This window comes from Trichechus manatus, unplaced genomic scaffold (genome assembly GCF_000243295.1).
Source record: "Trichechus manatus latirostris isolate Lorelei unplaced genomic scaffold, TriManLat1.0 scaffold00030, whole genome shotgun sequence".
NCBI lineage: Eukaryota > Metazoa > Chordata > Mammalia > Sirenia > Trichechidae > Trichechus > Trichechus manatus.
Genome location: NW_004443966.1, coordinates 8,352,533 through 8,378,144, shown reverse-complemented (window position 1 = coordinate 8,378,144; position 25,612 = coordinate 8,352,533). Strand labels below are relative to the sequence as shown.

General features: G+C 45.9%; 1 protein-coding gene across 1 annotated transcript in view; it reads right to left on the bottom strand.

Annotated features, from left to right (window-relative positions):
* TLN2 (talin 2) overlaps window positions 1-25,612 on the bottom strand; it is a 479,103-nt gene that overhangs the window by 183,308 nt on the left and 270,183 nt on the right. The window contains exons 4-9 of the mRNA XM_023729855.1: window positions 15,292-15,463; window positions 12,958-13,055; window positions 11,440-11,569; window positions 10,487-10,639; window positions 8,272-8,414; window positions 6,554-6,681 (exon numbers count right to left, since the gene is read on the bottom strand). Of these exons, the coding sequence (XP_023585623.1) occupies window positions 6,554-6,681; window positions 8,272-8,414; window positions 10,487-10,639; window positions 11,440-11,569; window positions 12,958-13,055; window positions 15,292-15,427 (788 nt within the window). The 5' untranslated portion in view covers window positions 15,428-15,463. The remainder of the gene's footprint in view (window positions 1-6,553; window positions 6,682-8,271; window positions 8,415-10,486; window positions 10,640-11,439; window positions 11,570-12,957; window positions 13,056-15,291; window positions 15,464-25,612) is intronic.

Here is a 25,612-nt window from a genome sequence, read left to right as displayed (position 1 = left end):
GGCAGGATGTTTGACTGCATTTTACACTGCTATATCTCCAATGCCCAGTACTTGCCACACAGCAGGCATTCAATAAATTATTTGTTGAGCAGCCCTCTAAGATATAACTATTGGTCTATACTCATCCACAACAAAAGAGAAGGAAACAAAAGACTCAGAAAAGAAAATAGTCTACAGGACTGACAGTCTACACAAACCACAGCTTCAGCTACCCTGAGACCAGAAGAACTAGATGGTGTCCAGCTACCACTACCAACCATTCTGATTAGGGTCACAGTAGATGGATCCTGATAGAATGGGAGAAAAATGTGGAACAGAACTCAGATTCTTAAAAAGTCCAGACTTACTGGACTGGTTGAGACTAGAGGACTCCCCGAGACGATCATCCTGAGATAGTCTTCAAACCTTAAACCAAAATTATCCCTTGAGGTCACCTTTTAGCTAAATAACAGTTTGGCTCATAAAATAAAGAATACTACCCATTAGCAATGAGCTCCTATAAAAGATCATCTATAGGAGACCAAATGGTCAAAAATTGCTCTAAAGCAAAGCATAAGGACAGGGAGACTAGAGTACTGGAAATGGTACAATCAGAAAAGAATGAATGGGAATGATGACACATTGTGAAAAATGCAAAATGAATACTTTGTGCAGAAATTGTTAAATGGGAACCTAATTTACTGTGTAAACTTTCAGCTTAAACACAGTAAAATACTATTAAAAATCATTTGTTGAATAAAGGAGTTTTGCATCCCTGAAAGAAACCCTACTTAGTTACGGTAACTTGTACTTATACATACACATATGCCATGCTGGAGCTAGTTTGTTAATATTTTACTATCTTTTGTAGGGAGAGCATCTATATTCATAAGTTAGAATGACCTACAGTCTAAAAATTTTACATAGTCTATATTCAATTTTGGTATTATCGTTTTACTAGTTCCAAGTTAAGATGAGATTTACTTTTTTTCTATTCTCTGAAATAACCTGAGCTTAGTTTTTTGTATTTTGTTTTGCTTGGGTATTCTGTTTGTTTGATTGGTGTATTTTAAGTTAATAAGTCAATTTTTATTCAACTTTATAGGTCTATTTAGATTTCCTTACTATCCACTTTGTCAATGTTTTCAATTTTTTTGGCTCAAAGTTTTCATCACATTCTCTATGATTTTTAATCTGTAGATACAGCCCATTCTTACTACTGATAATATTTATGCCTTTTTTTTCTTTTTTTTTTTCTTGATCAAACTTGCCAGAGTCTTAACTTATTTTATTAATTAAAAAAAAAAAAATACAGCTTTGGTTTTATTAATCCTTGCTATGGTTTCTACTTCATTACTTTCTCTTAATTATTTCCTTCTATTTTGATGTTCTTGTATCAGTCACTCTCTGAGGGAGATACGTTAAATTAATCCATTAAAATATTTCACTAACTCTGAAATTCTCCTGTAATTCTGTCTACTTCTCCTTTACATATTTGAAGACAATGTTGTTGGATGCATACACATTTGTGACTATTATTTGTACTGGTGAATTATTCCTTCTGTCTTTATAATGATTTTCTTTATCTCTACTTGCGCCTTGTTTGCTTTAAAGTCTATTTTGTGTAATATTAAATATAACTTCTCCAGCTTTGATTTAACTAGTAATTTCCTGGTCATTACCCATGCCTATAATTGCGATTTTTCTTTGTCCTTAAATTTAAGTGTTTCTCTTGGGAATAGCAGATACTTATACTTAAAAAAAGAAAAAAAATCCTACTCAATATGAGAACCTCTGTTAACTGGTGAGTCTGATTTACTTGTATTTGCAATGATGGCTAATATAATTTGGAAGAATTTTTGCCATCTTATTTTGTGCATTTTATTTACTTTTTCTGGCTTGGTTTCTCTATCTATCCTGCACGACAACTGCTGTATTAGTGAGGTTGTTTATATTCCTTCTGTTTTCTGCCTTTACTGGTTTGGAAGCTGTATAGTCTATTTCTATCCTACTTGACTACCTTCAATTTTCCCCAAAAATCTTATTATGCAAATCTTCAAACATACAAAGAAGTTGAAAGAATTGTGCAGTGAACACTGTCTACCCACCACCTAGAGCTATCTTCGATTTAATCACTTACACCTAATTTAAGGTCTAAAGTTTATCAGCATCTCTAATTTCCTCCCATACAGTAAGGTCCACAGAAGGCTTTGACTGTGATCATTTACTTCCAAAAGTTTTCTACCTCGTGTTTTGTCATTGTTGCTGTTTTAACAGCTAACGCCTCTTTAGATTTTCCTTCTATTTTACCGAATTCTTTGATGAGCATTGCTTCTTGCACTGTACCTTTCTTGACTTTCTAGAAATAATTAATAGCAGCCTCTACTGCTACATCTGGCATCCTAAATAAACCATCCTGCATCTTAAAACACAGTTATAAGGCCACACCTTGTAGAAATCATCAGAGCCAAATTTTGACTCTCTGTAAATCACCTTTTCATAAGTTTATTTGCCAAGTAATCTGCAGTCTCGAAAACATCAAGGACTCGGTATAGCATCTCAGTATTTCCCTTCCACCTTCCCTTTCCCTGGCATGGCAGAACGTGCACAGGAGGTCCTCAATAAGTCAAAGAAGAAAGGACAGCATGCTTTCTACAAACACTTTCTCAACATAGGGGACCATAAAGTATATGCCTGGCTATTCGTGTATGTGTTGTTTATACTTCATTCTCCAATAAAAAGCCTCTTTCTGGGATTCTCTGGAGATGGCCTGAGGAAAACCACCCTGTAGATAAAGCACATCAGACTTCATTTGGGAGAGCCGGCACTTTTTCTGGCTTCCAGCTGTCACCAGTTCTGTGTCTTACCACTCTCTCTCTTTCTAGGACCTACTGCCCCATCTCTACAGCAGATGAGATGCATTACATAATCCTTAAATGCCTGAAAACTCGGAAAATTTTTCAGTACTCATTTCCATTATTCTGAATCCAGAAATTGTTAAAGAGACTGAAGAAAGGTGAAAGAGAATCTCATAAAAATGTCCCTAGTGTACTGACTTCGAGCAACAGTGCTAAACAAGTTTTCAAAAAATTGAAAGAAATTTCCGCATTAAACACACCTCTCTGTGCCTCGCCCAGAAGCAACATGACTGAAATCTTTGCCTGGCCCTTCTCTTCAACCTGGCTCTGTGACAAACCCAGCCTTCTCCCTATTTTTTTTTTTTTTGAACTCTGAATTGTTCAAGTGGATGTTGCTGTTAGGTGTCATCGAGCTGACTGGGACTCACAGCGATCCCACGTGACAGAGTAGAACTGCTCTAGGCTGTAATCTTTATGGCAGCAGATCACCAGGTCTTCCTCCTTCAAGCGCATAGCACATATGAAGGCAAGATGGGGAAAGACATAAAGCCTGGAAAACATGTCCCCACGGTCACCAAGGACAGCCCAGGGATACATACATATCCCTGAAAACAGGACCCGGCTATCCAGCTTAAAATCAGGGAAATGTGGCCTCACTGTTTTAATTAAAAGGTGATGCACATCCTGAGCAAGTCTTACCTGGGTGGTATACACAATAATGTACACAATTAAATATCTACATTAAATGAAAACACCTCATTACTTAGACTAGATTTGGTTTAATTGAAAAGTAAATCAAATTTGTAAGGAAAAACAATTACCAACAGGCACAATAAGCTTGTTTTAATTTGGAATCTGAGTAAGAGTACACGTATCACTAGAGGCGTGAGCTTCATAATACAGCCTGAGAAGCAAGGAAACTGACTAAGTAAAACTGCTTCACCTTCGCTCACTCAGATTGTGACGGAAGGGCCATTATCAGTGAGGGTCAGTATGCAGCATCCTGCAGGACCATGAACTAAAGTGCACACGGCTAAGGCCGCTACCAACCCTCAGATGCTGGTGTGCGGTCTCAGCACAAGCAGTCAGCAGGTACAGTAACGTTGGCTGTGAGCGGGCTGGCACAGCCAGGGACGCTAGGAAAGAGACAAAAGGACTTTGTAATCACATTTTTAAGTATAATTTTGCTGCATATTAGGAGACCAGTGAAAGCAGCAACTTTTTCCTGAATGCAGGAATGCCTCTGAAAATGATAGAGCTCAATGTTAGAAGTCAGAAGCCATTTGCAGAAAAATTCTTTAAGTAACTGTGAATGGGGGCAGTGGTGGTTCAGTGGTAAAATTCTAGCCTTCCATGTAGGAGACCTGGGTTTGATTCCTGGCCAGTGCAAGTCAAGCCACATCTATCAGTGCAGGCCTGTATGTTGTTGCTATGATGCTGAAGAGGTTTCAGTGGAACTTCCAAACTAAGACAGACTAGGAAGAAAGGCCTGGCAATCTACTTCAGAAAATCAGCCAGTGAAAACCCTATGGATCACAATGGTTTGATCCCGGGGTGCACGGGGTCACCAGGAGTTGGGAGTCGACTTGAGAGCCCCTAACTACAATCGTGAAGAAACCACTTTTCCTCTCTGAGCCCCCTACCACATCTATCACATAAAATACTGCTTTCTCAATTCACAATGGGGGCCTGGAGAGTAGTTGGGCCAGGCCTCAGAAGAAAAGGTGTTAATTAAATGATGAGGGTATGATCCTACAGCCAGACTTGGGCACCAGCTGAATGGTTACATCTGGAGCTCCTTCCCACCAGGGCCACACAAGTTTACAGCTGGGAAAGGGTAAAAACAGGTCAATTTTTTATTTAAAAATGTTTGGTTCATAAATCTCCCCTCCAGTCTCTCCTATTCTTCATCAGTCTCTCATAGAGGCAGATAGAAACAAAGCATGTTGGCTCCTCCAGGGCCTAATGAGTTCTTGATGTCTATTTATCAACTTCCACGGCCATAATCCTCAGGTTTATGACATCATATGTATCTAAGGGACCAGCTGTGAGGTTAAACTGTGGGAACGGGGAAACTGCTATAAGTACGTGTGTATGTGATCCTTTGTAAGGCATCTGTGGGGCCACGGAACAGAGAGAAAGGCCAGTTTCCCATGGCTCCCATAGGAAGGAAGCCATGTGGGCTGCGGAGAAATGAGTCCTGAGGAGCCCTTGACCATACAACTTGTGTGGATAATACAGAACCAAGTGACAGGAGCTGCTCAGAGTCAAGGCCACAGCATGGTACACTGTAGGACAAAGCATAACGTTACAAAGTCTCCCTGGGATTCAATAACCCAAGGGTAGTTTTGTTTTGAAACAATTCAGTTTAGACCAAACAGCAGGTGAAAGTTGGGTTTTCTTCTTAATCAAGGGCACATGCTGGTCCTGACTTCTTCCACCAAAGTGAAAGGGGGTCAAGTGTCAAACGAGCACTTACACCATCTTCTCCCCTTGACACAGTTGGACGCAATACAACTGATGGCCTCCTCAACATACCTCATGCTGCACGTCCTCCCACTGCCCGACGGGCATCCACATCAGGTTCCAAGAAGTCTCCAAAGTCTCCACAAGTTACTCTCTAGGTAACAGCATGATATTGACCACATTGACCACTTTTTTTTGGCCTCGCCTACATGTTTCATCTGCATCTCCATGATGGGATCTGCTGTGAGTAGCCAATCAGTTGAAAGGGAGTTTCCTTAGGGGTGTGGCCTGCATCCAACATAGGTGGACTTTCTAGCCAGGCTTTCGGGCTTTCGCTGGTTCTGGATCCTGCAGCTGGCTGCTGTACATCTGACCACTGGTTCTTGGGACCTGAGCTAGCAGCTTGTCTGCTAATTTTGGGATTTGTCAGCCTCTGCAGCTATGTGAGTTGGGAGAAGTCTTAAACCTGACCCACGGACTTGGGACTTCCCAGCCTCTACAACCATGTGAGCCATTTCTCTGATATAAATCTCTCTCTCTCTCTCTCCATATATATATAGACACGTCACTGGTTTGGCTTCTCTAGAGAACCCAGCCTAAGACACCAACTATGGCCCGTGTTCTGTGGGCCATGATGAATTAGAAGGATTGCTTTCTCTTGAATCTAGGAGTTTGAAGCCCGAAAGACTCGCCCCCATAACTTTATAAGGAGAACGAAAGGCCAGATGAGCGAAGAGGACGGACCGACTGTTCGAGGTGCACTCACGCTTTCAGAGCAACTAGGACCAGAAGGCTGTAATAAAAACATGACGCCTTCTCGTCTATACTCCGTGGCTCCAGGAGTCTGAGAAAATTATTAAAGACAATGAAGTCTGGTCCAATATGAAGAAGGAATGTTCTCACAGGGAGAGGGTGCAGGGTAGAGAGGGAAGTGAGTTCCTCACCTCCAGGGGTATCCTAGAACAGGCTAGAGAGGACGCCGTACCACCCGAACTTGAAACAAACACCCTTGACAGTTGTCATTCCAACACCGAATCTCTAGCCATTCTGCTTTTCCCAACGTCTGCAAATTCGACCATATATTCAACTGAGCAAAAGCTAACATTTTCATGACTGACTGACACTTGGGTGCGTATTTTGAGTAGCTGGCCCAAAAATAAATAGGTGGGAAGAAAATAAGAGGAAGAAGAAAACAAAAAAAAGAAGAAAAAGAGAAGAAGAGATACGAAAATAAATAAAAGGCCATTTACTCTAAGAATCCAGGTTTATGCTTATGGTCCACATGAGGTCCAAACTGGATCTGGGCTTGAAATCCACCAAATTCACAAGCCTTTTCGAAGGAGACAGGGTGGGAGCCGTTTAGGATGTCATCCCGAGCCTGAAACATAAGAGGAAGCCAAGGTATCAGGGGCTGGGGGACCGACCCACTCTGTCCACTGACAAGTCCTGACATGAGCACAGGGGAGATGTACCAGCCCACCCACAGGATGCCTTCAGCATGCTGTGGATGGTTGTAGCACAGGAGAATGAAGCCAAAAGGAAAACACACCTTTGCTCCAAACTGCCCAAATAGCTGGAGAGCATCAGCAGTGGCCAGCACATCAACACTGAAGGTTGATTAGAATCTAGGAAGGTATACGGGATCATGAAAAGCAGAGGGAGGCAAAGGAGCAGCCTTGTTCCACTAGCAGATTCATAGAGGCCGGAATAGAAATGTGATTTACCTTCTATGACCCCTAAATCATAAAGCCAGCAGAAAAAATATCTAGAGGTAAAAATCAATCCAATCCCTATTCCAAGACAAAGGAGATGGGGCGGAGGGGACAGACAGACAGACACACACAGGCAAGAATTTAATACTCAAGATACTTGGAGGGGGACAAGCAAATGCACTGTCGTAGAATCGGGAACTCACTGTGTCTGAGGTCTTCCTTTCCAGTTCTCAATCCATCAGCACTATTGCTATTTATCCCTCTTCTTTCTGTCCTTCCTCTAGTTAAATGATCCCCCAAATACTCTTAGATGTACACTCTTGGCTATCGCTCTGAGCCTTAAATCAATAAGCATTTTCTCATTGTCCTGTTATTTCCTGCCTTCCAGACTCTGTCCTCCCAACCCTCCTTCCAGACCATTCTTCCATCTACTAATTCAGGGATCAGCAAACTTTTCCCATAAAGGGCTGGATAGTAAATGTGTTAGACCTTGGGGGCCGTACGGTCTCTGTCACAACTACTGAACTCTGCCCTTGGACAGCAAGAGCAGCCACAGAAAATATGTAAAAAAAAAAAAAAAAAAGTTGTGTGCCAATAAAACTTTATTTATAAATACAGGCAGCGCATGTGGCTATTTCTATAGACAGGCAGGTAGAGAAACGGAAGGAGGGAAAAGGGAAAGGAGCGGGGAGAGAGGGAGAAAGCAAGTGAGATGGGGGAAGGAGAAAAAGATGAATTATGTCTTCCCTGAGATGAGTGAAACCTTGGGGACCATCTATTGCAAAGCTCGTATTTTACATATCACGGGACTGCAACTCAGAAAATTTAAATGACTTGTCTAAGTTTTAACAATGAGTTAAAGGTAAAGCCATAAAAGGTTACTGAGAGGCTATCTTTCAGTTCATGGGCAGCACTGATTTTCTGCTGATACTCTCTTATATTCTAAGCTGCCAGCTAAGAAAGCTGTCCTGTGTTTGAACTAGTACGCCCACTCAGTCCAACACAACTGCCTCTCACCGCTGGGCAAAGAGGGACAGTACTGGCCACCAGGTCCCAATCTGAGGCCAAGACAGGCCAACAGAGGCACCACCCCGGATGGCCAGCAGCCCGTGTCAAACGTCAGCCTGAGAAGCAACCAGAAATGTGTGCGGAACCCAGGAGCAATGCCTGCTGGAAACTGGCTTCCATAAACACAGTGGAAGCTGGGGCTCCCAGAAAGCTCATCAACCCCAGTGTCTGGGCATTAAATACTGTACCTGAACATAGAGCAAGTTCAGCTGCACAGGGTCTCTTGAATCTACATTCTGATCAGAGTAAAAGAACTTCCGTCTAAGCAGCAAGGTTTCGTTTTCATCTACTCCTTGTTCTCTGAACGTTCGGCTGTGATCCAGCCAGTTTACTGCAACACAACAAGACACATGAAAGCACTGTTCGCATTTCCTCCTAAGTAAAGGGAGTTGGCCAAAACAGCAGATTGATACAGACGCTGATTTCTGTGATGCCGACAGTCAGTTTTGATTATTTCTTCCATCAGAACTGTGCTTTTTAACTTTGAAAAACAAGTTTATATCTACCGTATGATAAACTGAAAAGGGAATGAGAGAGACTTCTCAGCCATTCCTAAAGTTAGCTAAAGCACTGCAATTGAATTTATAATATGCCCCCTTCTTGGGAAAAAAAAAAAGAAACAAGGACATTAGTGCTTTATGCTAAGACAACCAGTTAGGCATTTCCTCTCAATCAAGAGTAGATCTGTAGTCTGCCTCATCAAGTGAAACAACTTACAGACTCTGAGCATCATGAGTCATCTCTGAGCCTAATTAGCAAAGAGAAGAAAAATGAAAGTAATGGGGTGAGGGAGGCCTGAGGGAACAGCACAGGGGAAGGTGAGGATGGCAGAAACCCTGCCCATGAGCCAGCATGAATGTCACCCATTCTGAGAACGCACTCCTGCTATCTGTTGTTGTTGTTGGGTGCTGTCAAGTTGATTCCAACTCATAGCAACCCCGTGTGACAGAGTAGAACTGTCCCATAGGGTTTTCTAGGCTGTAATCCTTGTGGGAGTAGATGGCCAGGTCTTTTCTCCTGCAGAGCCACTGGGTAGGTTCACACCTCCACCCTTTTGGTTACCAGCTGAACACTTAAACGTTGCGTCACCAAGGCTCCTTTCCTGATATCTAGGCCCATGGAATTAATTACTCCTCTACACTTTCCACAGCACTCGTACCTATACTCCTCCCTGGGCTTAACACGCATGTGTGGGTAAGTACTTATTACCAGCCCCATGAGGTTATAGGCAACTTCAGCACAGGACTGCATCTGATCAACTCATCTCTCACAATACTTCAGAAAGTATCGTACACATATTAATAAATCCTGAGGACATGTCTCCTCAAGTCTCGCTTGGAAAGAAGTATCTACTGGAAATCAAATGAGGCCGACAGAGAAGGGAAGGGACAATGGCTAAGAGGGAATGACAACTCTACTGAAGATCAACAGACACGATGACAATGATGACATCTTCCCAAAGCAACAGCAAAAGTAAGAGCAATCAAAGGAAGAGGCTGGGGAGGCCTAAGTGAGCTGTGGCATGAATTAAGGTCCTTTCTGTGGAGGCTCAGGCAGCAAGTGACACACAGCATGGGCTTTGGGGCACATGGGGTATACATATATTAACTGTGTGGCCACAGAACATGACTCGCCTGTGATAGAATCACATTACTAGTTTGTAACCACTAAGGAAACAATCAATCTAGGCGATGGTCGTCGATGGCTGTTAACTTCTAAATGGAAGTACATAACACAACGTAAGGAGTCATCTTTATTTTAAATATGTGTGTGTGTATCTGCATGTGTACATATATGTGTATGCATGTGTATATGTACACACACGCACGCATGCATTCTCACACACTTCAATCTGATTAGGCCTCGAGTTTTAAGGAATTAAAAGGAGAGAGGAACATGTTAAATGACACCGTAGATATGCAATCAGCAAAATCCAGACTGTAGGAAGCACTATACAGCTAAAATCCTGGTTTCTAAATGCACACACACGCGCGCGCGCGCGCACGCACACACACATACACACACACACACACACACACAAACTGCAGTGGAAAAACAAAAGAGATAGAGCCTCTTAAGAGTTAAGCAACATATCACCCAAACTTACTTGGGTTGCAGTTCAAACAAACTTTAAATATTTTGAGAAGACAACAGAGAAAATGTGAACATGATTCATATATTCAACATTAAGAGTTTTTTTTTTTTTTAAAGTTATGGAATGTATTACAGTTACTTTTTAATCTCTTAAGAGCCTTTATATTTTAGAGACACAAACCTAAAAATATTTACAGATGAAACGAAAAAAATAAAAATACACCCTGTCCTGGGTCACAGACATGATGGGAGGGAGTGAGCTTGGCAGAGCCCAGGTACCTGTATCAGGCTTCCTTCTCAAACACTTACGGTCATCATCTGTGTGAAGCTTGGCCTTTAGCTTCTCCATTTTCCTCTCATCCCGTAACAGGGTCCTGTCTTTTTTGAGTGTACCTGTCCCCTCCTCTTTCTTTTCTTCCATAGTTTCTTGGATTAAAGAGTATTCTTCATAGTTTGTTATTCCTAAAAATACAAACTGGGTTATAATTATAAATGATTAAGTCATCAAAGACCCCTTTCCGCCTGCAGCTCTTAATACCCCCAAGGAGTTCATGGTGTCAAAGAAGAGAAGAGGCCTTACTAACGAGAGGGCACAGAGGTGGCCCCGTGGAGCACACATCAAATAACCATGGATGATACGCAGGGTTTTCAGCTAGTTAAGTCACATTCAAAATGTCATGTTCAATTCTTTTGTCTAATTTTCGAGAACCGAGAACAAAGAAGAGATCATGCAGAGGAAGGCAAGACAATGTCAAACCAGAAGTGCCTAAAGGAACTGGGCTTCCTTTGCATGAAGAGAAAACTAAGGTAGACAAGGGTACTTCCTTCAAATATTTGAAGGGCTTGTTGTGGAAAGGCGAGAACAGCTGCCTGATAGTCAACTGCCGAGGCTGTTAGCACAAGTACTCAAGGAGATACTACTGTATGTCTGCGATGCTGACACAGAATCCCAGCAACGGGTGGGGGACCGAACTATATGATTTCCAAATCACTACTCTCAATTTGAAAATTTCTTTCATTTTTGAAAGAGAAAAAAAAAAGCTCTCAATTATGACTTAGTGAGCGATTCAAGTTTTTGCAATACCAGTTTTTGAATCTGCAAATCAGAAGAATGCAGATACTTTCTTGGGGTTGAGCACAAATCAGTGTGTGAAGACACATTTAAAATTGCCTAGGCATCAGAAGGGGTCAAAAAAAAGAAGAGGGAAGTCATAAAAATCAAAAAGAAAGAAAGAAGGAAATATAGGCATGTGAATGCTCACCTATCCTACTGCAAATGGTAACCAGGAGTTCCCCAACCGTCTTGGAGTCATCCACCATCACTGTTTTCACAGATCCATCCAGCATCCGGATTTTCTGAGGTCTCTGTTTCTTTTTATATTCCAAAATATCCTAGAGCATAAACCATACACATACTTCACAACGTGGGTCTAGATGCAACGCTGAGTGGGAAAACAGCCAACCTAGACACTTTTTTTTTAAAAAAAAAGAATTTTCCCTTCCACTTCTAGCTGCCATCAAGTCGATTCCGACTCATGGCGACCCTACGTGTGTCACAGCAGGACTGTGCTCCACAGGGTTTTCAATGGTTGATTTTTCAGAAGCAGACCTTTCTTCCAAGGTGCCTCTGGGTGAACCAGAACCACCAAACTTTTGGTTAGCAGCCAATCATGTTAACCATTTGCACCACCCAGGGACTCCAGAGCTAAATAATTGTTTTAATAAGGATTTCTCTAAAATCCGATAATGAAATTGCACCCAAAGAAATAATTTTTATACTCACAATTACTGAAAACTACCTTCTGTAAAATGAAGTGGCATACGTCCCCCTGAAAGTCTGGGAACGGTCTGCTCTGATGAGAATTAGCAGAGGAAAAATCTCAGTTGCCTTTTTCCAAGACAGTGGTGTGTTTCTCCAGTGATCTCTTACACTGCTATAAACAATTTTTACAAACTACGCATACATGATGAGGGACATATATCACAGCCCCTAACTCTTCACAGTCGTGGGATATGGTCTCCATGACAGTGTAGAATTGGTAACAAGGGCCAGACCAAACATGGGTAGTAAGTTTGGGAGTTATTTTTAAATAAGACACTTCTTTTTTACTACACTTCTTAAAAATAGAACTATGGAGAGAAAAATTAATTGGCGTCACATACTTCTCGCTCACTTCATGGGATACTGACCTAGGTGGTGAGTTCAGTCCGTCTTAAGCTCCAAAAGCCTAGTATCTTGGAAGTTCAGCTGAAGAGAAGGCTTAACACTTTTTGACTTGTTATATTTCCATAACAGAGCCATTTTGGGGTTGTTGTTACTATTACTGGTCATGATTAACCTCACATCCCTAATTTGAAGTTTATTGAAAAATAAAACGGTAATGAATATTCAGCCTCCAACTAACTTGGGGATTACATTTTAGTTTCCCCTCAATTCTATCCCTACTTTCCATCACCTCCTACATGCAGGAAGATGCCGTATCTTACCTCTTAACTAGCAAATCCAACAACAGCATGTAGAAATCCCTTAAAATACTAACCCCAAACTTCTTCAATCCCTCTGTAGAGTTTCAAGAATTTGGATTGCTGGCATTTTCTATCACCACCTGGACAATCCTTACAAAGTACATCACATCAACTTAAAATGTCCTTTGAATCAAAACTGATTGTTGGTTTTCTCTTTTCATGTAAAGCATAACGATGTTGGCTTCTCTGGAAGGCCCACGGACAAAGAAATTTTAAAAAGGGCGGCGGTGGGGGTCGGGGGGACAACAGCATACCCCATTTCGCAACATGTAGTAATCCAGTGTTCTGCCTGCTTCCAGCCAAATGCCTTTCCTGGGGTCTTCATCCGAAAGGAACAGCCCATAGTCAGAAGCTGGGACAGGAAAAGAAAGAAAAAGAAAAGACAAAGTAGAGATGAAACCACCATCGCCTTCCAGGCCCTGAGCCTGCCGACCTGGCAAGCATGCGGGTATTGTCCTTCACCAGAGAGAGCTGTTTTGTTCTGACACCACCAGCAGTTACGGGGACTGCAGCAGATCGGGAGGAACGAGGACTGAGCTGTAGAATGCCCACAAACAAGGTTCAGGTTTCTTCAAACCAGTAGGGCGCAAGTTGTATCTAAAATTCAGCAGAAACGCCAAGAAGAACACAGTCCAAATTTACTTCTAACTGAATGTGGCTTTGTTCCCTATCCTTTGCTATAAAAACCAGGCCAGGAATTGACAGAGAATGACAAGACAGTCACAGAGAAACCAAGAGAGGGCCCGCTTAAGCCCAAGTCCACGTAGGCAAAGGAGACAGAGGAACACGTACACCTGGTATGAGCCCTCCATCACCCCAACACAGAGTCATAAAAGATCGGTGGAAGTTCCCTATGAGATGAAGCTCCACCCCTCACTACCACCAAATTATAAAAAAGGTCGGACAAATAAGCTCCATGTCCTTCGTCCAGCTGCTGTAGAGTCGATTCCGAGCCATGGTGCCCCCATGACTGTCAGAGTAGGACTGTGCGCCATAAGACTTTCAATGACTGGTTTTTCAAAAGTAGACTGCCAGGCCTTTTTCCCAAGGCCCTCTGTGTAGACTCACACCACCCACCTTTTTGTTAGCGCGAAGCACATTGAACATTTGTACCAACCAGGGGCTCCATGTTCTCCATAAAAAAAGAAACCCGTTACCATCGAGTGGGTCTCAACTTGTGGGGACCCCATGTGTTACAGAGCAGAACTGAGCTCTGTAGGGTTTCCCCGGCTGTAACCTTTATGGAAGCAGACTGCCAGATCTTTCTCTGTGGAGCCGCTGGGTGGGTTCAAACGGCCGGTCTTTCAGCTAGCAGCTGAGTGCGAACCACCTGCACCGCCCCTAAAACCCACCTCATCTAGCCCAGGAAGTACAAGGGGACGCTGGCAGGAGGGAGCAGTAACGTTTCCTGTCTGAAGACTCAGATGAGGGTCAGAGCTCCTGCTGTTTCTCAGAAAAACCAAAACAAAACAAAAAAACCAAAAAACAACCAAACTCCAAGATCTTTAACAGGTTATACATTCCCCACAGGCGTACAGCAATCGGACCCAAAGAAACAGAGGAGGAAAAATCTGGGAGACAAACAAACAAACAGAAAAGTAAAGACATCAGACACTGTTATAAAACCGGATCTGGAGTAAGTTTGGGGATGTGGGCAGTGGAGAAATACAGCGTTTTTAATGATATAAATAACGCTTTTAGACTGGAGATGAGAAGAGTTTTGTGGCAAATAGATCTTTTCAAGAAGCTCCACTCCTACCTATAATTATCCTTGATATTATGTTTGATTTGCAAGCTTCTATTTATTTTATTGTGGCAGAATATATATAGCAAAACACTTGCCATTTCAACCATTTTTATAATCTTCCTATTTTTAAGATAAATTTTACTGCACTTTCACACTAAAGGCTTGTCAGTTTGGAAACGATCCCAGTTTCTCAACCAGCAGTCAAATAAACACTCTATAGAGGAAGGAAATGCGGAGAGGAAGAAGGGAAAGTGGAAAATCAAAGTGTCTGAATGGCTTCTGTTTAAACTCAGATTAACAGGGGTCAGAGGTTTAACCAAACACCAAGCAAAACACAGGTCACCAATGATTTTCTTTAAACCTTTGAGGTAAAAGTTACAAAGCCCCTTCAAAGTGCTCGGGATGTGAGACGCGCCCCGGTCCTGACGGCAGTGGAGCCAGCCATTCGGCTCGTCTCTGCGTCGCTGGCCGTGGGAAGTTTTCACACATGGGAAACGGTCCAGAGTCCAGACACCCAACAGTTGTTAGTGGAGTTTCACTTATCGGGAAAAGGAGAAGATACACCAAAGGGTCATTTGCAAACTGCAGAGCACAATTCTGACGCACGGGACGACCCCGAGGACCACTGTGGCTTGACAACGGTGATGGTTCAGCTGTGGGAGTGGTCACCGTCATCTAAAGCCTCACACAGGAAGGAGGGAGCGTCTGGTCTAAGAAGATACTTCACTTAAAACACACACTGGTGGGCTTGCAGACCACTCAGAGCTTCTGTGTCTTTAGCCATAAAAACGCAGACTCTCTCAGCACATGTTAAGAAACCAGCCAATAACCAATGACCTACCTTGGCCAGTCTGTGCCTCGGGCACCCGCTCGCGAATGATGCGGCAGGCGTCGTACACGGCTGTGGCCGGTTCAAACTGCATGGTCTTCACCACGTTGCAGTGGCGGACACAAATCTTTAAGGACAGGGCCACCATCTTCCTGGATGATCTGAAGGCTCTCACTTAGAATCCCTGGAAAACACCAAGAGACAAATCCTGATACTCTTGATAATCACTTGTCTTGAGGGAAACACACTGGACTCTGAATCAGCTTTAAAAATCGAAAGAGAATAAAGCAGCAGTTAAAGAGAATGCTTCCAGATAAAGATGAATTTTAATAATAGGTTTTAAGAAATGAAAAGGAGAACAGCAGCATACAGTCTAAGGGGAGGCAAGCAGAATCCTTCGGGAGGAAGGAGTCTCACCTGTTCACCAAGCCTCCCCTCCCAACAGCCCTCCCTCCCTACCTGGGGTTTCCTAAAGGGGGCCCTAAAAAAACCCAGTTGCTGTGGAGTAGAACTGTGCTCCACAGGGATTTCAATGGCTGGTTATTTGGAAGTAGATCACCAGGTCTTTCTTCTAAGGTGCCTCTGGGTGAACTCAAACCTCCCACCTCTCAGTTAGCAGCTGACCGTGTTAACTGTATGCACCACCCAGGGACTCTGAAGGGTCCTAGGAAGTGGAATTCCCCAGATTAATATCTTCAAGGTGAGACAGAGGCAGAGAGCCTTGGCCGTCCATGGCTGCTTCTTGAAGATGCTGTGGTCAGCAGCCACGGCCTCCCTGGGCTCCCTCTCCATCAGCATCGGGGGCGGGAAGAATCATGAGTGACCCCTTAGGTACCCTCATAGCAAGAGAGCCCTACCACACCACATACCAGAACCCCTGGTTTCTAGGCCCAGCTCCATCACTAACCAAACCAAAAAACCAAACCCGTTGCCATCAAGTCGATTCCGACTCATAGCAACCCTATAGGACAGAGTAGAACTGCCCCATCGCTAACAGACTGTGTAAATTTGAGCAAGTCAGGCTGGCCACTCTGTGCCTCCATTTCCCCACAAATAAAGTAGCTCCAGTGGTATCAGCTTTGTGCGATTTTAATAAAGAATCGAATCCAGAGGGGGATCAATGCTAGGCCAGTGCACAGCCCTCACTAATGAGGCCAGAACGGCCACTTTTAAACACAAAGAGTGCCAGACGGCTTCCTACTGTTTCAGGGTCTCAAAGCAAACAAAGTACCAATTCAATTTTTATTTGGTTCAGACAGACTATGAAGATACTCGCTTTCCTTCTAGTTCAGTGGTTTTAGGAAATATCCAGGTTTAGGCTAGGTTTGAACTATTTCATAAATGTCTTACTTTTAAAACGTAAGGCTAACCATTTAGTAAATTTCATTTGAGTTGGTGGCTCATGGTTTGTTATTTTGAGTACCTGCTGTACTTCATGGTCAGAATCCCCACCCCCTCAACACTCACCGGAGCCAGCCTCTATCATACGCATGCCTTGGAAACAAGATGGCGGCAGAAAGGAGGTTCACTATCTTTCCCACACCTCAAGACGCAAGGCAGACTTAACTGCTGACTGTCATCCTGGCAAACAAAACAACGCACTGCACGGTTAGTAGCTAATGAATCCTACAGCAGCACCCGTTAAAAAACCCATTGCCGTCAAGTTGATTCCGACTCATCGCAACCTTATAGGACAGAGTAGAACTGCCCCCTAGACTTTCCAAGGGGGAATCTTTACGGAAGGAGCCCTGGTGGCGCAGTGGTTAAGGTGCTCAGCTGCTATTCAAAAGGTTGGCAGTTCAAAACCACCAGCAGCTCCACAGGAGAAAGATGTGGCAGTCTGCTTCCATAGAAATTTACAGCCTTGGAAACCCTATGGGGTCGCTATGTGTCAGGATCAACTCAACGGCAGTGGGTTTGGTTTTAATCTTCATGGGAACAGACTGCCACATCTTTCTCCCTCAGAGTGCCTGGTGGGTTTGAATTGCCACCTCGCGGTCAGCAGCTGAGCGTGTAACCCCTGTGCCACCAGGGCTCCTTCTAGAGCAGCACAGACAACATAAACCCATGGGAATTTCAAACTCACATGCCTTTCTTGTCTTGTATTAGAGAACCTATAGGTAGTAGGTTCTGTCCCTACTACCTAGGCCCCAGCTGCCTTCATACCTCTCTCCCACTTAGGAATGCAAGTGCTCAGAATCAGTAAAGAGGTCAGAGGCAGAAAAGGTAACCAGCTGATCAGGGCTCCAGACAACGGACGGGACCTCCAGGGCTTGGTGTCCTAGCATGTTTGATTGCTGGCTTCCTACAAGCAGGTGACTGGGTCACCTGAGTTCAGAAGGCATTGTCAGTGAATGCTCCTGAGTCCAGGGCAAGGTTTCCCTACAGTTTCATGAAGTGGCCATTCAGGCCACCCAACTTTGAGGTCATTCTGACCTCTGCTCACATTCTGAATGAACTCTATCAGTATAAATATGAAAATACACCTTATCTGAGAAATGTCAAGACATGTTGCTCAACAAACAAAAGCCATGTTTACTGGGCATGTGCCCAAAACTAAATTCACTTCTCACAGCCCGGGCAGTGGCTGGATTGCTGACATGGCAGAGGAGTTGAAAACAGCTGACAGTTTTCCACCTACAATATGATGGACTCTTAAAGCCTGCAAGGTGTCCTGTGCCTCTTCTTACAGCCATATTTAACCAACGACCCCTCCGATTTGGGGCAACAAAATTTAAACTCTAGAGATAAAGTGACAAATCTGCTGTGATGCAGACAGCTCTGTGGGTTGGTTGTCCCTTGGGACTGGTGACGAGGGGTTTCCTGAACTCCTGAGATCCTTGAGCATGGCTGGGGATGACAGTCAATGCAGAAGGCCACAGAACTTGATGACCAGAGAGAAGGGGACAGTTAATCTCTTCCAGTCTATCCCACCTCCCCTCCCTGGGAACAGAAAGCACCAGAGGTGGCCCTGCAGGAAGGCTGCCCTTCTCAGACTAAGACCTGGGCTTTCTGAAGAGAGAATGTGGTGGAAGTCCACACTGCCAGGGACTCCTGCAGTAACTCCTGAATATGGCCACGTGGAGGTCTCTTGCAATCGAGAAAAGAGGGGACAGTACAGGGTGGAGCCAGAAGGACGTCAAAAACTGCAGGTTCAGGAGAGAATGGGAGGCGGGAAAAGGAGCAGAGGGGAGGACACAGGAGCTTCTGACCTCTCTCCTCAGGAGGTCTGCTGGAAAGACGGCAGAAGAACAGGCAGAAGCGCTGATTTATGCTTTTAAGGCTTTTTATCAAACGTATGTCATCACCCAATTGTGGCAACCCCACAGAAGTATCCACCTAGACAGAGTTTGCACCTTATTATGGCCTTAGAGATAGTCCCAAGAAAGCTAAGTGCCCTTTCTGGAGACAAAGATCTCACTACACATGAGCTCCATTCTGGGCCCGGCCCGTGTGGCTGCTGCCTGGTTCTGTCAGAGAGACAGGAGTTGGGGGCATCTTGGTTCATGGAAAGGGCGCTAGACTGGGAGTTAGTGGTCCAGGTTCAATCCCTGGCCTGCTGACCCCTTGGACCTTTGGATCCATATCTGCCCTGTGGAGAGCAGGAAGTTACTAGCTTTTTAAGGAACTTGCAGCTGACACCTGATGCTTGGCCAACTCTTCCCATCAGATGCTCTTGTTTCTTCATCCTAATATCTCACGAGGAAGCCACTAAGTGGAGACCACTGTCTTAGCTCAGGGTAAATGTTCAACAGAACCGGAACACCGGAGATGCACTCTGGGCTCGTGTTTTCTATTTTTCTACCATCCAGAAACCACTACTGCAAAAAAGCATCAATATCCTCATACAGGAACAGATGACACAAAAAATACAAACACAACCCAGTCATCCGCAAAGGCACTGTGCACTGGTCTAAGACGAAAAGGCTCCAGCTTCTTCTTCTTACTCCTGCCTCCCTGTTTTATCATCACGGTCTTCCCATCCACGGAACACAGCTAACAATTCCCTTCTCAGGAGTGCTAAAAAATGAAAATTATGTACGTGAAAATGCTTTATAAAGTACAAAAGTCGATATAAAGGCAAGGCCTTTGTATTATTATCATGCAAGATGATCGCCCACAGAGGAAAACCTCAGTGAGCTCTGAAATCAAAGGACATGGTGATTTAATCACTATCCCAAAGGGAATCCACCACTGAGCTGCTTCTGGCACCACTCCCAATGGAACAAGACACTTGCAAAATGGACACCTGTTAGAATTAACTACCTGACTTACCTTGTGGCAAACAGAAGGAAGGATTAAAGCACATGGCAATTTAGAAGCATCAGCTAAAGAGGAATATGTATTTTCCACACCTGAGAGAACTCTCACTATACATCCACTGAAATTCTTGAGAAAATGAGCTGGCTCAGAGAACACACGCTGGTGAAGATCCACACTCACTCTTCCCTGGTGATGGCTTCAGGGCAGCACACTATTGACACAACCCGCGCTGAGCCTGCCTCCTCTCTCTGTATCTCACCCCTTTGCTAACTCCTGCCTCTCCAGGCTTGCGTGCTGCAGGCTGAGCCTAGGAGAGCGGAGCAGGTGGCCTTTCCCAGGTGGACTGCAGGAGAACTCAAAAAAGCCAAATTTGTGCACGATTTTGTGAGCCTATGGTTGTTATTTCTTTTACCCCAGTTTTAATGTATACTATCTTACTGAATCTTTGGTCTTTTTTTGGTAAAAATATAGGGTATAAACTTATAAGACATGCATTATTCTCCCTTTTCATAATCTCTTCCCACTCTGCCTCCCTTTGCCCTGACTACGTGTGTGAAGGCAGTCTGGATCAGCACAGAAACCATTCTGTGGCATCCACTGTGGATGGTGTGCCAACCATGCCCGTGGTGAAACCCAGACATTCTCCTTTTAAAATAACCCTTGTTCAGTCCCCAGGAGCTGTAAACAGCCCAGCACAGTGGCAGCAGTGCAGGCCGCCCAGGCCAAGCGCAGTCCACACGGGGACAACAAGGCCAGCTCCGGCCAATCTCCTCCTCTCAGAAATAAATGACCATCACTGGTCGAGGCGAGCACCTACCCCTTGGATATCAGCCCTGTTCTGTGAGGGCCAGGAAGCGCTCCAACCCCTCCCCTTACCAGCAGTGACCCTGAGCTGGTTACTTATCTCTTCTCTGCCTCAGTCTCTTCCTCTGTGAAACAGGGATGATAATGGATCTACCCATGAGGCTGTTGGAGACTTAAATGAGTGAATGTATGTCAAAGGCACCTGGAGAGCACCGTGTGTTTTTTATTATTAGTCATGGGGGTTGAAGAAACGCTGAGAACGGCATACTGTACTCAGCCACCATCTGAGCTGCAAAAGTTGTTTTACTATTTATTTTGCATTTATTATGTAGTAAGCACTGCAAGAGGCATTAGGGAGGGAAGACAGACAGGATTCCTGTCTATATGGGGGTCACTTTTAGTAACCGTTAATTCACTACGGAACCCTGGTGATGCAGTGGTTAAGCATCCAGCCGCTCCCTGGAAATCCTATCGGGCAGTTCTCCTCTGTCCTACAGGGTGGCTATGAGTTGGAATCGACTCGATGGCAATGGGTGTGTGTTATTTACGATACAACTTCTGTGTTCATCCTTATTCTTGGCATACAACATACTTCTCCCAAACATAAAACTGTCTGAGGAATGAGCTGTGAAACTGGGAAGCTTGCAGAGCAGGTACTTCCTGGAACCTGGACTGTTTTCCTGGCAGTCATTGTGATTCCCCCAGTCCAGGGGCTCAAGAAGAAAGGAACTTACCCTCTGGGAAGGGCTGGTATCACCACTGGCCCTTGCCCTGGGGGCTATCAGTGGAGTCTGGTCAGGACAACACATGGGTGGTGTGCATGGGTACTCTGCACACTCTCCTGTGGGCACGGGTGCTCTGTCAGGCTGGCAGGACACAGGGCCAGGTCACCGCACCTCAGTGGGGCCCTGGGTGTCAGGAGAGTGAGGGCTGACCTCCATCCCCCATTCCTCCCTCCACCTCCAGCCACTGACTGTCTACCGTGGCCACTGAAAGACCTCTGCACCCACTGTGGCCAGCTATGCCCTCTTCCCCCCCTTACACCTGCCTGGTAACAGCATGCATCATGTAACCGACCAGCAGCATGAAATGTGGACCGCTATAAAGCTGTCATTCATCTACGTTTACATCTCAACCTTCTGGGAACAATTCTGCTCTCTCAAAGAAATGCCCGGGAGAGAACAGCCCCTTCTCTCCACCCCTTACCTACTGCTTCAAGGGAGGAGGAGGAGCTGCTCTGACAGGTAACACCCATTGCAACTAGGTCAGAGCGACTCATGTAAAAAAAAAAAAACAAACGAAAAACCAAACCCGTTGCCGTCGAGTCGATTCCGACTCCTAGTGACCCCACAGGACAGAGTAGAGGTGCCCCATAGGGTTTTCAAGGAGCAGCTGGTGGATTCAAACTGCCAGTCTTTTGGTTAGCAGCCGTAGCTCTTAACCACTGTGCCACCAGGGCTCCAAGCGATTCATAGGCACCTCAAAAGCAAAAGCCAGAGCCTCACCCTCTGTCTTGCTCTCTGGACTGTCTGTGCTCAGGGGCATTAGGGTTCCCCTTGAACGTCGAGCCTCCATACAGTGAGCAGATCAGGCATAGACAGGTGTCTACTCTGTCAGCATCTAGGAACGTAGGTCATGTCAACCCTTTCCTGGGAGCCAGCTGCTTAAATTCAAGGAGGGGAGGGAGCAGGATGTCCCACTTTGGACTCATCTCCAGTCTAGCTTTATCAGGGAGCTACGTTCTCTGGGAGTTACCAGGCCCTCTTTGATAATCTTGTCTCCACACTGGGCCCATCACATCTCTTCCCAAGTGGTGAGAACCCAGGGAGCACAGCCTGGGTTGAGAGGCTCCCTCGGCCGCCCACATCCACACCGTGTGGGAGCTACATCCAATTCTAAGCTCAGGAAAACAGTAAGTCAACCTGGCTGATGTGATTTTTAAATGTGGGTATTAAAAGCCCACTTACAAAAGGACAGGGAGGACCATACTCCCCTTTGCGACGAGAGGGAAGACACCAGAACACCAGCGAGAACATTCACATGAGGATCACGCTTTAGTTTTCTTTCACAGTGGCATAAGAGGTCAGGTCTATTGTTTGAATACTTCAACTAGAAATAACCATCATTAAAAGCTCAAGTGGTAAAAGAGCATAGGAGAAATGACCATCTACCACACAGGTGTGAACTTAGCAGCAGGCCAGGCTGGTTGGTCAATAAAAATTCAAGCTTGAATATCCCTAATTGTTCCCCCTAATCCACAGGACAACCACTGTGTATTCCTGCCTGTCCCCACACACCAGCAATAAGCTCTACAACATGATGGTATTAGGAATAAATTCACCATTAGAGATTCACTTCCCCCACTGGACTTGGAGAGCAAGGACTGCCCTATTATAGTCATCTTTTAATTGAGAGGCCCTAACACAATGTCCAGCACACAGTAGATGCTCAGTAAATATTGGTGTATTAATATGTACTTCATAGAAAGATTTAAACAGATTTTTTTTCTCTAAATTAGTCATTAGGAATTATCCATGCTAACATCACGACAAAAGGATCAACAGAGGCCAAATGTCCAAGCACACTGAACTATTTCTACTCACCAACAAGCTGACCCAGCAACTACAAAGGCTTAACCTCATGGCTTACAAGATGAAGGTCTCCATTTTGGCAAATGCAAGATGATCGCCCACAGAAAAGAACCAAAGTCAGATCAGTATGGGATTGTAAACTTCCCGAGGACAGGGACCATGTCTACTGCGCACCATAAAGTGCCTGCCACGGAGACAGGCTTGATGCACGTTTATTTAATGTGTGAATGGAGGGGCGAGTCAGCATTTCTACCTCCACTAAGGGAAACAACATGGTACATACAACAGGGAACGCAGGATGATGGAAAAGACCTTTGATAACGTTTTCCGGTTCTAGCTGAGGAAACCACCACGATGAACAGAGACGGCTATGCACATGGCATGCATAGACCTCTGTGAGGACCGCTCTGGTATGGCTGAACTGTGTCCCCCAAAAAGAAATGTTGAAGTTCTACACCCCGTTATCTATGAATGTAACCTTGTTTGGAAACAGGGTCTCTGAAGACGTCATCAGTTAAGGAGAGACATACTGGAGTATAGTGGGTCCTCACCCAACCTGAGCGAGTCCTTATGAAAAAGGAGAAGATACACAGACAGACAGAGGGAAGACAATCACGCGATGATGGACGGATGCCACAATTGCAAGCCAAGGAAGCCTGGCGCCACCAGAAGCTGGGAGAGACAAAGAAGGGTCTCCCCCTAGAGCCTTCGGAGGGAGCATGGCCCCGCGGACACCCTGGACTTCTAGCCTCCCAAACTGTAAGATGATCAATTAAATTTCTGTTTCTTACAGGCCACCCACTTTGTGGTATTCTGCTACAGTAGGACCAGGGAACTAATATACCCCCCAACTTACCCCCATCCCAGTCAGCTCCTACGTCAGCCTGATACTAGCACCCCAAATTCCACCACTGAGTACCTCACTGGGTCAGAAAGATTTGTTCCCAGTTAGACACTGCTATGAAAGTGGATATTTGTATTTATCACCCATCACTGTCTTAAAATGGCTGGTTTTAGAACCGTTCAGACAAGTGAGCACTTTACTAGAGATAATGCCTCAGTGAATAACAGGAAATTCTGAGAACGGACGGGTAGTGTACTGTAGACCAATCCAGAACTCAGGCTGCTGAAAGAGGGCAGTGAGGAGGGACACGTGGCGGGGGGGGGACCCGGGAGGGGGCACGTGGGGGGGCAGTCAGCAGGGACACGTGGGGGGTACCCGGGAGAGGGGCATGTCGGGGGGCAGAGAGCAGGGACATGTTGGGGGGAGAATGGGAGAGGGGCACATGGGGGGGCAGTGAGCAGGGACATGTGGGGGGGACCCAGGAGAGGGGCACACAGGGGGGCAGCAAGCAGGGACACATGGGGCGGACCTGGGAGCGGGGCACGTGGGGGGACAGTGAGCAGGGACATGTGGGGGGTGGGACCCAGGAGAGGGGCACACGGGGGGGCAGCGTGCAGGGACACGTGGGTGGGCACCCAGGAGAGGGGCACGTGGGGGGGCAGTTGGCAGGGACACGTGGGGGGGGACCCGGGAGAGGGGCATGTGGCAGGGCAGAGAGCAGGGACACGTGGGGGGGAGAACGGGAGAGGGGCACATGGGGGGGCAGCGAGCAGGGACACGTGGGGAGTGGGACCTAGGAGAGGGGCACACAGTGGGGCAGCGTGCAGGGATACGCGGGGGGGGACCTGGGAGAGGGGCACACAGGGAGGCAGCGAGCAGGGACACGTGGGGGGTGGGACCCAGGATAGGGGCACGCGGAGGGGGCAGCGAGCGGGGCCATGTGGGGAGAGACACTCAAGGCAGGGACATGCTGTGGTGGGCAGTGAGCAGGGCCGTGTGTGGGAGGGGACACCTGGCAGGGGGAACACCCGGGGAGGGCAGCGAGCAGAGCCATATGTGGGGGGGTCACTGGAGGGGGGACACACGGGGAGGCAGCAAGTGGGCTCATGTGTGGGGGGAGACACCCAGGAGAGGGACACGTGGGGGGGTCAGTGAGCAGGGCCATGTGTGTGGGGGACACTGGGGGGCAACAGGTGGGGGACAGTGAGCAGGGCCATGTTGGGGGGACACCCGAGGGGGACACACGGGGGGGCAGTAAGTGGGCCCATGTGTGGGGGGAGACACCCGGGGGAGGGATACATGGGGGGTGCAGCAAGCAGGGCCACGCCGGGGGCGGTGTGTAGGGCCATGCGGGAAGCAGACCAGCTAAAAGGAAGGAGAGCAGACAGCCATGTTTTTTACTGCTTTATAATTTTGCTTAGAACTCATTTTTAACACACACACCACATTTTGAAATGTGCGGGCGATCAGGTTCAAACTCCTTTGCCTAAGCCAGGGCCTCCATCCACCTCCTAGCCTCATCTACCCACACTCCATGTCCCGCATCTCATTTAAACTGCTGCGTTTTCAATCCTTGCAAAACCGCCCGATGATTCTCGCCTGTCTGAAAGGCACCACCCTCCTCTCCAGTTTGTCGTTATTACCCGACCTTCAAGGTCCAGATCAAGCTCTGCTTCTAATCTAGCTTCTCAAACCAGCCCAGCCGCAGGGATCAATCCCCTCGCCTCGACTCCAGCACCAGCCCCCTGGGCTGAAGTCACTATTCCCTAACGCCCACCCAGCACCGAACGGCCCATGGCCCTTACTACTGAAACAAGCATGAGATGCTGTC